At 38.2% G+C, this 14,835-nt stretch overlaps 1 protein-coding gene across 3 annotated transcripts; it reads left to right on the forward strand.

The window, feature by feature from the left end:
- Positions 1-2,594: 2,594 nt before the first annotated feature.
- Positions 2,595-12,412, forward strand: LOC115577943 (uncharacterized). 3 transcript variants are annotated; one of them, XM_030410800.1, is made up of 12 exons: positions 2,595-3,722; positions 4,525-4,607; positions 4,777-4,872; positions 5,099-5,179; positions 5,682-5,810; positions 7,569-8,376; positions 8,481-8,558; positions 8,678-8,776; positions 9,859-9,927; positions 10,466-10,525; positions 10,777-10,834; positions 11,543-12,412. In XM_030410800.1, exons 3-11 carry the CDS (start codon positions 4,846-4,848, stop codon positions 10,827-10,829), a joined length of 1,404 nt encoding a protein of 467 aa, XP_030266660.1. In that variant the 5' UTR covers positions 2,595-3,722; positions 4,525-4,607; positions 4,777-4,845; the 3' UTR covers positions 10,830-10,834; positions 11,543-12,412. The 3 variants fall into 3 exon arrangements, with proteins under 3 accessions (XP_030266660.1, XP_030266663.1, XP_030266661.1); XM_030410803.1 differs by lacking the exon at positions 4,525-4,607; XM_030410801.1 differs by lacking the exon at positions 2,595-3,722 and having other exon boundaries at positions 4,407-4,607.
- Positions 12,413-14,835: the final 2,423 nt, after the last annotated feature.

The following is a 14,835-nucleotide window of genomic DNA, read 5'->3' on the forward strand; positions in this document are numbered from 1 at the left end:
GGCCTCTACGTCCTATCGGACATGAACGTACTTGCATTGTTCTCTCCTTACTAGATTATCAAAAGTAAACAGAAGAGGATTAAACCTAATACAAATCAACACAACACCGCAATGAAAACCAAAATAGAAGGATGAAATGTGGAATCCATTGCCAGCACTGCAGTCAGACTGTTAAGTAATAGAGGTGGAAGAAGTATTCAGGTCCTTTACTTAAGTAAAAGTACTACCTAATGCCACACGGTGAAAATACTCCACTACTACGTCTCTGAAAACTTGACTTGAGTAAAAGTATGAATAATCAGCTAAATGTACTTAACGTTTCAAGAGTAAAAGTACACACTATGCAGAAAACCCCCTATTAGTGTTTTACTATTATATATGATGGTTTTGGATTAATTACTAATTGATTATCAATTACTGCTGCATTAATGTGCATTTTACTGCTGTAGTTGTTTAAGGTGGTGCTAATTTAAACTACTTTAATATACTGCTGGTTAGTTTAATGTACAGTAATGTATCAAACTCTAAAAGATCATCATATGTTTGTAGCAACACTGTCCCGAGTCAGCAAGCTCAGAAACAGTCCTGTGCCTCTACAAACTGAGGCTACAGTTAGCAATGTGCTGATATTCATACAAGCTGAGGCTACAGTTAGCAGAGTGTTGATATTCATACAGACTGAGGCTACAGTTAGCAGAGTGTTGATATTCATACAGACTGAGCAGAGTGTTGATATTCATACAGACTGAGGCTACAGTTAGCAGAGTGTTGATATTCATACAGACTGAGGCTACAGTTAGCAGAGTGTTGATATTCATACAGACTGAGCAGAGTGTTGATATTCATACAGACTGAGCAGAGTGTTGATATTCATACAGACTGAGCAGAGTGTTGATATTCATACAGACTGAGGCTACAGTTAGCAGAGTGTTGATATTCATACAGACTGAGGCTACAGTTAGCAATGTGCTGATATTCATACAAGCTCAGGCTACAGTTAGCAATGTGCTGATATTCATACAGACTGAGGCTACAGTTAGCAGAGTGTTGATATTCATACAGACTGAGCAGAGTGTTGATATTCATACAGACTGAGCAGAGTGTTGATATTCATACAGACTGAGCAGAGTGTTGATATTCATACAGACTGAGGCTACAGTTAGCAGAGTGTTGATATTCATACAGACTGAGCAGAGTGTTGATATTCATACAGACTGAGCAGAGTGTTGATATTCATACAGACTGAGGCTACAGTTAGCAGAGTGTTGATATTCATACAGACTGAGCAGAGTGTTGATATTCATACAGACTGAGCAGAGTGTTGATATTCATACAGACTGAGGCTACAGTTAGCAGAGTGTTGATATTCATACAGACTGAGGCTACAGTTAGCAATGTGCTGATATTCATACAGACTGAGGCTACAGTTAGCAATGTGCTGATATTCATACAGACTGAGGCTACAGATAGCAATGTGCTGATATTCATACAAGCTCAGGCTACAGTTAGCAGAGTGTTGATATTCATACAGACTGAGGGTACAGATAGCAATGTGCTGATATAAACTACTTAGCAACGTGCTGATATTCATACAGACTGAGGCTACAGTTAGCAGAGTGTTGATATTCATACAGACTGAGGCTACAGTTAGCAATGTGCTGATATTCATACAGACTGAGGCTACAGTTAGCAATGTGCTGATATTCATACGAGCTCAGGCTACAGTTAGCAATGTGCTGATATTCATACAAGCTCAGGCTACAGTTAGCAATGTGCTGATATTCATACAGACTGAGGCTACAGTTATCAGTGTGCTGATATTCATATAAACTGAGACTACAGCAAGCGTAGTGCAAAATGAGAGAAGAAGTACATCTGGGTTGTGTTTTGGTCTAACAAAGAATGACACACTAATTTCCCGGGAGTCAAAGACACCGTACACAGTTGCATTGTATTTTGCGAGGCAGAGTTGGCGGCAACCACACAGATTGTATGTAGTGTCAGCCTGTACAAATCTTTGAGGATAAGCAAAGTGGAATCAGTGGCTGTATGTAATTATTTCATAGAAAATAGCTATTTATAATGCTAATGTTGTTTCCAATGCTAATACCTGTACTGCAGTACTAGTGATACTAAGAATTGATTTTTTTTGTTGATTTTTTATCAAATATCCTCAATGAATGCATCATTGACCCAAACAGTTTCCTGCAGCTAAATATTGATAGCTGATGGCATAGCTAATCCTTATACATCAAAACATCTTTCCCAATATATAGCCCAAATCCGCAAAATACAATTTCAGTTGTACCCAGTAGAAATCTAGAGACTGTCACACAAGCATTTATTTCCTCTTGTTTGGACTATTGTAACTCTCTCTGCCCGTCTGAGCCCACAGAGTCTACAAACATTGCAGCTTGTCCAAAGTGCAGCAGTCAGACTCCTAACTGAAACCAAAAAAGAGGGAACATCTCCCCATTATTTTATCTTCTCTTTGTCTTGTGAAGCACTGTAACTTTGTTGTGAAAGGTGCTCTATAAATAAAGCTTATTATCATAATTATTATTATTATTATTATTATTATTATTATTATTATTATTATCAATGCAACTACCACTACAGCTGTCTTTTGAATTACTGGTTCAAGTATACATGTTCTTTTTACATGTAGCCTACTAGTAGGGTAAAATAAAAAAGAAATGTAATATATATTGATACAAAGTTTTAAAATATGTTTCTGTTGGATGCACTAATATTTTGGTGAAACATGAGTTCAGCAATGCAATGAAGTCTCTGTGCTGAATCAAAGATGAAGGAGGAAACACATTTCCTGACATTTGTGGACCCTAGCATGTCAGCCAGAGAAGGTTTGGAAAGAATATCTTTGCCTGAGCCTCCTGGCTGATGCCTCCTGCCCATCCCCCACCGCATTCCACTCAAGCAGCTTCAAACTGACTGTCAATTGAACCCAATTAAGAGTGGGCGGAGCTTCTCACAGCAGCAGCACTTGACTGCTGTAACTCTCTCTGCACATCTGAGTCTACAAACATTGCAGCTTGTCCAAAATGCAGCAGCATATTACTCCATTATTTCAGCTTCTCTTTGTATTGTGAAGAACTTTGTAACTTTGTTGTGAAAGGTGCTTTATAAATGAGGTATATTATTATTATAATTATTATTATATTGTTATTAATATTATCATTAATGCAACTACCACTACAGCTGTCTTTGGAATTATTGGTTCAAGTAAACATGTTCTGTTCTCATGTATGAGTAATATATTATATTACTAGTAGTAATAAATACATATTTAATCTAATACAATAAAATAAATGTAATATATATTTATGAAAGTTTTTAAATATTTTTCTGTTGGATGCACTATTATTTTGGTGAAACATGAGTTCAGCAATGCAATGTTAAAATCTCTGCACTAAATCAAAGGTGAAGGAGGAAACACATTTCCTGACATTTGTGGACCCCACCACCTCTGCTCTGCCAGAGAAGGTTTAGAGAGAATATCTTTGCTTGAGCCACCTGGCTGCTGCCACCTCCACCTGCCCATCCCCCACCGCATTCCACTCATGCAGCTTCAAACGCTGACCGTCAGTTGAACCCAATTAAGAGTGGGCGGAGCTTCTCACAGCAGCAGCACTTGACCGCAGCAGAAGCAGCAGCACAGACAGACGGAGGCGACGGATGGAAGAAGGAGAAATAAATGAAAAGTAAGTACATAAAACTGTTTGACTTATTAATAATTAGACTAATCCTTGTTGCTGACGTGTTTGCTGCCAATGGCACCCTCATTTTTTTATTCAGATTGTTTGCTAATGCTAACATGACCTAGCTTTTAACAGTCATGGATTTGTCTTTTTGCCACTTGAATTACTTTTACTTGGTTGACCTCAGATACTTCATTAATGTTACTTTAATATTGAGGGTGTGAGTGGAAAGAGCAAAGTATAATGAGCATTTTTAACGTGCTACAGCCGTCAGTAGCTAGAGTTAGCGTTAGCTTCCAGTTTTGAATAACGTGCTTGAATGATGAACTACAGGCTTAAATGCTTTTTTCACACCTAAACAAGCAGAAGCTGAGTTGTAGTTAGAACATGAGTTCATTTTTAAAATCTTAACAAAGAAAATAATGAATTACTCTTGCTATTCTTCTCAGTGCGTTTACCACACCTGAGTCACCCTGTTACTGTAAATGCGTGTGTGCATGCTGCAGATCACTAACAGATTTCTCGTTTTTATAATGATGATTATTAAAATTATTGATGATAAACCTGCTTGTTACCAAGTGGCGGGTGTTTGTGTCGAGCAGCAGCGCAGCAACACAGAAGCGGAGGAGATTTTCCTCTCAGAGCTGCAAGTGTCTGCATGCAACAGACAGTAAAATATTCAGTGGTGGAAACTGACTTATTCAGACTTCTACAGGCTGCTTTGTGATAGTTTAAGTTTCAGTTGGACTTTGGTTGCAGATATTGTAAATCCTGGGATCATTTCTCTTTTATCCTACCACTCCAGGCAGTACTGTCTGTCTTTTGTTCTGCATCTGCTCACATGCAGACACATCAGAGATCTGCAGGAGAACCTGGCTGCTGCAAAATGTATGTAGCAGAAACAATGGATGTTCTGTTGACTAACATATAACCAGGTTAACTGTAGAGCAGCTAGTCACCCTTCAAAACATAGATATTTCTATTATGTTCAAAGTGATGCATTTCTAGGTATACAGATGTTACTAGTAATAACTGTGCTGTGTTTAACCTCTTGCAGACAGAAAGCAGGATTCACCAGGCTGAAGGCACACTTAGAGTGCCTGAGGGTGCATCACCTTAAGTGCACATGGAGCGAGAAAAACAACAAACACAGGTAATGATGATGGGGATTTTCAAATGTGAGTCAACATCCATACATTCAAAAATCAGATTTTTTAACAAAGACTCTGGTCTGTCTTTCAAATGGGTCTACACACTATGTTTTAGTTTTTAATAAAGAAAATATGCTAGTAGGAGTGAACTGCTGTGGCCCTTCAGCTCTCTGTGAACCTCCATATTATGGAGAAATAGTAATGAATGTGTCTGCCTGTGGTGTTTAGCCCTCAGGTGGACCAAACCATGAGTGGGAGAGCTCATTGCTACCAGAACTTCTGTTTGAGCAATTTCCAGATTCCAGTTTGGTAAGTGTCAAAATGCACTTTTAGGTTGTTCCATATGACAGCCCCCTAATAGTTTACTTCACCTTGTTATTGTTGCCTTGCCAGTTATGTTGCAAGTATTCTCCCAGGTAATTAGAAATCACTTCAGTGAATGTTTGAGATGTGGGTGTTCGGGACTAAATAATTCATTAGTTGTTGTGTGCAAGCTGCAGACTGTCACCAAACCTACAGCCATGTGTAGTGTGCAGTCCCTCCCATTTTACTGTGCTATTGGTACCAATAAGAAAGTCTACTGCATTTGGAAATATAAGCTTGTACTGTATTTATCCCTCATATTTTATTGCCTGTAGCTCCTTAGCTCTTTAATAATGTGCAGGTTTGTGTCAAAGGGAGTTAAGCTGTCACTGTTCCAACAAACGCTGTGTTGTTAGCATGTACGTTTACTCCACAAGTCATGTGCTCATGTGCACAGGCTGTTCTGACAGGGATAGCTCTGTTTTTTCTTTTTTCTTTTTCTTTTTAGATGTGGTCGTATGAGGTACACATTCAAGACTTTGAGAGCAACATGGAGATGTTAACTCCTGAAGGTTCACACTCTGGTCCTGCTGAAGACCCAGATGGTCCACCCCTTGGAGGAACAGACAGCTTATTGGTAAGTTTGCATGATGAAATCTAGTTTAGATTTTACAAAAGAAAATAAACAAAGGATCATCCTGGTGATTTTCTTTATTTTTCTTCTTTTCAACAAACAAATGTTTGGATCTAGGGCTGGGTGATTAATCGGTAAAATTAATTAATTCAAGTTTCTGGTTTAGGACGATTTAAAAAATAAAAATAAAATCAAATTTCTCTTTTAACTAGCTCTGCCACCGCTCCTTATGGGCTCCCATAGTTCATAGTAGGCTCCGCCCTCCCGCACTGACTTTCCACAGAGAAACCAACACAACAACATGGCAGCAAACGGAGCTGCAGAGTTTGTCTAAAGATTTTTAAAAAGACTGTTTCATTGCATTTAATAAACTTTCAGCACCACAGTCTGGTTCAGAATGAGTCCAGCTGACTTCTCTGCACTCAACAAAGGAGCACAGAAATAGAAATGAGTCATTTGTTACCAATACAGCTTATTTTGCTCTCAGATAACAGTAAAAACAAGACTTTATAGTTTATAGTTGTCATGCTGTTGTCCTGTGCTGCAAACCGACACTTGAAAAACAAACAATATTGAACTGTTTTGTAGGTTTTTGACAGATTGAATGAAACACACATGTAATGCCAGCACTCAGGACTTGTTACTCTGTCTTCAGTAATTCATCTCCTTATCCTCAGACTTGGATGCCTACAGTTAGTAAAGATAGCGGTGAGTAGCTTAAGCTAAGCTAACCGTATTTAACATGCATGTAGCTGCAGCTGAGTGTGAACACACCTGAATTCTTTCACATGTTTTCAGGACAACAGCATGACCAACTATAAAAGTTAAAGTCTTGTCTTCAAGTTATCTGAGAGCAAAATAAGCTGTATTGGTAACAAACGGCTCATTTCTGTTTCCATGTGCCGGCACTGAATGCAGAGAAGTCAGCTGGACTCATTTTGACTGCGGTGCTTGAAATCTCAGCGATTGATGATAAACAGCCCTTTTTTAATTTGAGCTCCACTGATATCTGATCACAGTGACACAAAACATTAAATCTGCATTAACTGATGTTTTGTCCTTATGTGAAACAAGCAGAAACAGAATGTCAGAAATTTCAGCTTGTAACTCCTTTCCACACAAGAACCCAGTTATCGTGGGTTCCAGTATGCCGTCTTAAAAATAAGAGTCTTTACTAATAAAAATAAATAATAATAATAATATTGAGGTTCACACAAGAATATAGCCTTTTAAGAAATGAAAAATATACAAACATGAAAACAATAAACTGTCAACAGTATTGGACTTATTAATGGTCATTTATATGTAATGTTATTACACTGTCAAGTGCTTAAATAACAGAATGGTGAGTTACATTAGAAACCTGAGAATCAAGTGACAAGTCATTTTTTATCATGCCTGCTGTGTCATGCTTATGTCCTTATGTTATTTTGCCTTGTCTAATGTAAATTTGTCATGACTATAACATGCTAAACAACATCAACCTTTAATTGAAAGTGATGTAAGGGACAATTTATGACAATAGCTAATGGTTAATGTCACGTTGTCATAATAAAGTCATTCCAGGTAATGTCAACTTTAAAGGGAAAGTGACATAATTGAGCGAATGACACGTAATAACAATCATTAATATTTATTAATGTTAATGACATTGATGACAGTGTCATGTTATTCTTAAGAGCCCAAATTTAAATTAAGTGTTACCATTGATGTTTCTTGCAAATAATGTAGTTATAAGCGTCTTGTACATTTCATTTCCAGATGACCAAAGTGTACCGGGAATCCAACCCCCACGTGTCTGATGGATCAGAATCCTCTATGAGCACCATTGAAATCAGTGATGATGAATATATTCCGCCAAAAAACTCTCCATGTGGAAGCAGTTCAGAGGGCTCTTACGATCTCACAAGAAATGTTCCAGTGGTAAAACTGAAAAAACAGAAGACGTCGCAGAAGACTTCTCCAAGAAAGACATGGCCTGGTACTTCTTCAGGTAAAGACAACAGGAGAGCAGAAGGAGAAAACACTGATGACACAAAGATGGAAAAGCTGAAGAAACAGAAGACACAGAGGACTTCTAAAAGGAAGACAGTCTTCAGTATTTCTTCAGATGAAGACAATAGGGGAGCAGAAAGTGAAAACTGTGATTACACAAAGATGGGAAATGTGGCAGTATTGAAGCTGCTAAAAAAGAAAGATGGTTCCAGAATTTACAACAAACCCCAATATTGTCTGTACTGTCCTGTACACTGCTATAAAATGGCGAGACACTTGCTACAAAAACACTGCCATGAAACCGCTGTGAAACAAGCAGCCTGTTTTCCTTTGAACTCAAAGGAAAGAAAATTCCATTTTGAATTAATACGAAACCAGGGAAACCGCGCACATAACAATGAGGTACTAAAAACTGGTAGAGGAACACTGATTCCAAGGCGGCGAGCTGCAAAAGCATTGAAAGCAAATGACTATACGTATTGCATTAACTGTGAGGCTTTGCTAAAAAGAAATGGATTATTGAGTCACATGTCAAGGTGCAAGCTTTCAAGAAAATGCAGAGAACCAAAGCCAGGTAAAAGTTGGATCTAGGCACTTCCACACACACAAATATATATATGTTTCTGAGTACATGTCTTTCTTCATGTCAGATTTGGTTTTGTTGTCCCTGCTTTTCAGAGGAAGTAGTGGTGGAAGCTGTGGATAGTGATCTCTCACAGACAGAGGCAAACTCATCATTCTGCTCTTCATCACCAGGTTGGTTACATGTCAAACTGATTTAACTTCCAACACAATAGGCATTGCTTATCATGAAGGCTGAGTGGCCATTGAGACCATATGCCAATTAACTAACTTGTTGTCTTTTTTTGTAAAAGGATCCTCAAGATCTAAAAGAAGACAGTCAACCCCAGATGAGTTTTGTGATGACTCTGCACCTATAGTTATCCCACAGACCAGTGATGGCCCAGAAACAGGTATTTTTACACACTACATGCACTCTCTGCTATTCGTTAGTTACCTGCTTGTACAAAAATGATGGGATTAAAAGAATAATGTTCAAGTGTTGTAATATTCTACCAAATGTACACCAACTGCTTTTGAATTGAATAAACACAATACTGTACTGGAATTAGGTTGTCAACCAGAAATCTGTAGGTGGAGTCAGTCACCTGGACTCTACCTCAGCTAACTAAACTGGTAGACAAATAGGTTTCTCCCATTATAAATTGGTTATTAATCTTATTAATTCTACAGGTTTGAGGTACTTTGATCAGGTTTTAGTTACGTTTGGTCATTACACGTGCCTGACTGTAGTGGACTGGACTCCATTCTTAGCAACTACCAAATGTGTGGTGCAGCAGTTCAGTTCTGGTGCTGAGTGCTGAAATCTTGCTTTTTCAAGAGTGATTTTAAATTTGGTTTATTTTCTTAGTGTTTGAATAAATTAAGATGGCAAAATTCAGCTCTTATTTATAATAACCGAAGTTCATGCAAACACTGAAAAATAACATGTACGAGACACATGCTGTGGGGAAAGAGATAATTGATCCCACAGCATTCTGCACTCAGGGGTCAAAAACTGTGCCACACATTTGGTAGTTGGTAAGTATGGAGTCAGTTCTGCTACTTACAGACACTTGTAACAGTGACAACACACGACCCCCGACCACAACACATAAATTTGATCAAAGAACCAGAGACTGGTAAAATGAGTAAAGTGCTTCTATCATCTCATTCCTTCAAGATTTGATGCTCCATGCAGCAGCTCTGTGAAACATTTAAGTAGAGCCCAGTTAACTAGTTCCACCCACATTAGATTGACAGCCCAATTTGCATACTGTGTCAGGTGATTAGGTTTTGGTTAGTCTTCATAAAGTGGTTGATTTGTAAAAGGTGACAATAGAGTGCTTGGAGTATTTGCAGAACATAATAATACATCATGTGCTGTATTGCCATCACCATTTTTCACATTTTTTCCCATATTTGGCTTGCCTAGTATTCTGTAATGACAACCTACGTGTTTTTTTATTGTATTAACTATGTATTCTTCTGATAGGACCCCGAAGATCCAAAAGAGGACAGCGGACCTCTGTTACGCCTGGCAGTTTTGAGCCTGCTGCCACAGGTATCAGCCTGTCCATTACATGTTTTACACAGAACAGCTAAACAGACACTGTTAAAACAGCTCTGATTGGCAGCTTTCTCACCTCATATGATGCTTTTCTTCAAGTATCACTTTTGTTATCTGAGAAAGACAGTGTGTGTGTGTACATGGCCCAACAAGTTAAAACATTTACTGATTTTTCTTTTTTAGTAATTTTAAGAAATGTAAGGATTAATGATGTAGAGTCCTTCCCTCCTAATTAAGTGATAGTGTAATGATGAATATCTCTCCTTTCTCCCTGAGAGACTGGGGTTTGCTTCCTGGTCTAACCTCCTTTAGTAGCACTATCGTACCTCCAGAAGTGTTTGTCATTTTGGATAAAAGCAACTGCCAAATGAATGAAATTGTATAAAAAATACACTGTACTGTTAAAATGATTAGATTTTGTTTTTAGGTCTTGCTGTAGATGCCTTTCATTCAAACAGCAAAGGTGTGTTGCCATTTAGCTGTCTTTTGGCTGTCATTGTATTAATATACTTATTATTCATCATTTTGACAGGATCCTCAAGATCTAAGGAAAGACAGCGACCTGAGTCTGACAGTGGTGACCCTGAAACAGGTATTTGTAAATGCAGTGGAATATGTACACATTAGTTTAACCTAATTTATGTGAAAAATATTTGCAGTACTTGTAAAAATTGTTGGCTTTAATTTATAAATATGTACTTAGTGTGATGATACACCACATGTCTTTATACTGGAGGAAAATAAATATACAAATAACTGTTACAAAGCAGCTAATAAGTAAATTGTGTCCTGTTAGCTGTCAATTTATTTTGTTGATATACTCATAATTCATTATTTTAACAGGACCCTCAACACCGAAGAGAAAACAGGAAACTGTTAAACAGTGGAGACCCTAAAACAGGTAAATCACATCGTATAATGTGGTACTGATCTAATATTTTACCTTATGTTTATGGCTGTATTGGTCTTTTATTCTTTATTACAACTGAGTTTAATCTATTACTCATCTGTGTAATGAGGACTTATGCTTTCTAGCCTGATCGAAATAGTCTCGATGACTGACACCATTTAGACACAGAGTAGAGAGTCTCAGTGAGAGGTGTTGTCTCTCACTGAGACTCTCTAAAATCTGACTAACTGCAGGTAACATCAGGTTTTTAGATTCTCAGTAAGAGATAACACCTCTGTACTCACAGCAGGAGATAACCTGGTTACTTAAGTGTTGTCTAAAGATATTCAGTAGTTGTGCTTGTGCTATTTGTTTTTCTTTTGTCAGTCACTAAGTGTAGACAGCTTGACGCTAGATTTTAATCTTTACGATCCCCAGGTTATTCCTACAATGTTAAATATAAATCAGGTCAATCAATACAACTGATGCTGTCAAAAAGTTAAGTGATTACTTAAGTTACTTAAGTGATTAAGTAACCATACTGTTAAGAAAAAATAAATTAAAAAAAGGCTTTGACTTGGTGTCAGACTATCATCTTTCAGGACAATGCTTGATGAAATTACACATTTGATCAAATTAAATAGACTGATTGGTCACTGAATAATTTTTTACATTGCTATACACCACTGATTGTCTATTTCATTTTTGTGTCTGTTTTAGAAAATGCAAAGAGGAGGAGTTGGTCATTTATCGAGGACATTAATGGCCTTCATGTACTCTGGTAAAGTACCTGGAAAGTGGGAGTGTATTGCCTGTATTAAGGCATCACCGGAAGCACTTAAACAAAGAAGCTGGATGACGGTAAAGTTCTATGTTAAAAATCATATCACTGCCATTCAGCGGTAAAGTGCAAGAAGAATTTACTGAATGTGTATTGACACGTGATGCCATTTGCACTAGTTCTTAAGTGTTCTTAAAATTGTATGTTTTTGCTTTATAATCATGTAGTTGGCTTGGATGTCTTTCTGTGGAAAAGATATTGGTTGCTCTCATAGAATCTGGTTAAGTACCAGGACGGTCGGACTGTGTTACCTGCATTAAAGGGCCTGTTATGCTTTTCACGATTTCACTGCTCTGCTAACATTATGGTGTTTTCCCATTGTTTTGGGTGTAGTCACACCAAGCCGTGACTTGAGTCAAGTTGGTATGCTGAGTGTTTTTACATTACACCGCACGGTTCAGTAAAATAAGTTGTTCACCTGTTGGAGGTGTGCTGGTCATCTGCAGCTCTTATCAAACATTGCTGTGGCAGTTTCTGTTTGAATAATTCCCTCCCTTTTTGTAACTGATCCAATGAACACAGAGTTCCACATATCTCCATATCTTGTTATATCGACAGCTTTTTAGTGTAGCTTTTAATGGTGGTTATAGTTCCAGGAATGTCGGACAGTGTTGTCTGTATTAAGGTTTCACCAGAAGTACTTGAAACAAAGAAGCTGGTTAGAGATAAACCTCTATGTTAAAAACTGTATCACTGCCATTCACTATGAAACTGGAAGATACATGTGAATAAATGTATTGTTCTTTGCACTTGTGACTGGGGATGAATGTTTTACTGCAACTAACAATTACTTTCATTATTGATCAGTTGATTATCTTCTCATTTAATTGATTAGTTGTTTGGTTCAGAAAATAACTTAAAATGTCTTGTTTTGTCCACAACCCAAAGAAAGAGAACTGAAGAAACCAGAAAATATTACTTTCTGGTTTCTCATTTAAGAAGCTGGACTTTTCCTTAGAACATTACTCAAACTGATAATTAGATTATCAAGATAGATGCAGATTAATTTGATCGTTGACAATTAATCGATGAATCATTGCAAGTATAAAAAAATGCAAAAGGGATACAAAATTAAAGTTTTGTGAAAATAAGACCTTTGTCACGCCCTTTTGTACAGTAGGTCGAGGTTTTCCCACAAGATGTATTTTGGAAGCAAACGTTGAATCTGATCATTAGATTAAGTAGAAAGTCATAACATTTTGTCTCCTCTTTTGTAAGGCAGTTCTGCTGTTTGTCATACCTGCTGGAAATCATTTGACAAACCAGTATTACATTTTTTTTGTTTTATTTGCGACATGTATATGTGTGAAATCTGCTTGCTCAACTTTTGTCTGTTGAAAGAATCTTGAATGTGGATGGTAGTGTGTTGTGTAAATGAATTGTATGCTGTTAAAGGCAACAGTGTGCTAGGGTGATAACATCTTTAATGTTTAACCAATATGACCAGGTCAAGCAAGCCTCTTACAGACGACAGGTAATTTATCCATCATGTTTATAAACTGTTTCATCATGTGTTTGCCCAACAATTATATTTTAGAATCAGAATCTGGTCTATATTTGAAGAAAAATCTGGCATCTTACAGTCTGGATCATTAGATCCAATGTTTATTTAATCTAATATTGAGGTTTTTAATCCAACAGTAGTTAGATTAAATGCCTGTCATCAATTGTGCTGCACCTAACAGTGGAGTTGATTGTTTGCCAATACACACAACATGACTGGTCCCCAGCAGGGGCAAAAGTCAGGTTTAAAATTTTTGAGGGAGTTTTCAATGTTTCAAGTGATTTTCATGTTAAGAAAAAATTATAATGATTTTAGCAGTTAAAATCATGTCTCTAGACCCCTCAGAAAGGGTGGATCCCACCAGGCTGCTCCCAGTCATTCTCACTCCCAGGGTCTCACGGTGTAGCAAAAACGGGTATGTGTGAGTGTGTGTGTGTGTGTGGTGTGTTGTGTGTGTTGTGTGTGTGTGTGTGTGTGTGTGTGTGTGTGTGAGAATCTGTAAGCATGCACTGATCACTTCAGCGGTGAAAAAAGGTCATCTTTTGAGGAATGTGTTTCATGTGTCTTTGAAAAGGTGCTTGAGTGAAAACATGCTTTGCTGTTCTCAAAAACAAAGCAAAAACAACGGTTAGTGTGTTTATGCACCTGGCTGCTTTCACAGCCAAAGATAAACATGCAACTTGTCTGAGGGGTATTTCATTAGTGAGCAGAGAGGGTGCAAAAATGAAAAGGCATTTCAGAAGAGAAGAGGCATTAGAAATGGTCATGCAGCCTTTATCTGACAGCGAGCTGCAGGGTTCATCAGGGGAAACCACGATCTTCGAGGGGGAGTCTGACACAGAAGGCTCGCTGGAGTCTTCCACGTCTGTGAGTGCCTCTGACCCATCCTCTGAGAGTGAAGCGGGCACTGAGGATCCTGTCCATCCTAAAAGTCAGTGGACGGGCAAGTGTGGTCTCCATCTCATGCTGAGACTCTGTGCTACATGCAGGCACCCACCGGCATGGTGCCAGGGCCCATGGGAGATGCAATATCAAGAATCCATAATGTAGCATCATCTTTTGACCTTTTCTTCACTCCTGACCTGATCCAGCTCATTTTGCAAATGACAAACTTATACGGGAGGCATTCAGTGTCAGGATGGAGTGACGTGGATGCCCAAGAGATTCGGGCATACATGAGACTTCTCATCCTGACAGCGCCATTGACCAGCTCCACTAGAAGGAGAGGTGTGTGCTGGTTGTGCAGAGGCCTGAAAAAGAGGTCTTCCACCACCAAGTGTGCATTTGTAGGGAACACTAGGTCACAGGCTGCAGGACCACCCACACACACACACACACACACACACACACACACACACACACACACACACTTTGCAACCTCCTTTCTGTCCAGAAGAAGAAGAAGAAACAATAACTTTGATATTTCAACAGCAGCTGTAAACTTTTATTTCATTTAACCCTCAGATTACACACACACACACACACACACACGCACACACACACACACACACACACACTATCCATGCATCTGTTTCTCTCAAACACACACACACACACACATCGTATATTCAATGCCTGGATATTTCTGTTTATATTTCATATTTTGTTCATATTTCATATGTTCTATTTTGTTTTTTGTTGTCTAAATTTCCAAGTTTTGCAGTTTGC

The sequence above is a fragment of the Sparus aurata genome, unplaced genomic scaffold (genome assembly GCF_900880675.1).
Source record: "Sparus aurata unplaced genomic scaffold, fSpaAur1.1, whole genome shotgun sequence".
Classification (NCBI taxonomy): domain Eukaryota; kingdom Metazoa; phylum Chordata; class Actinopteri; order Spariformes; family Sparidae; genus Sparus; species Sparus aurata.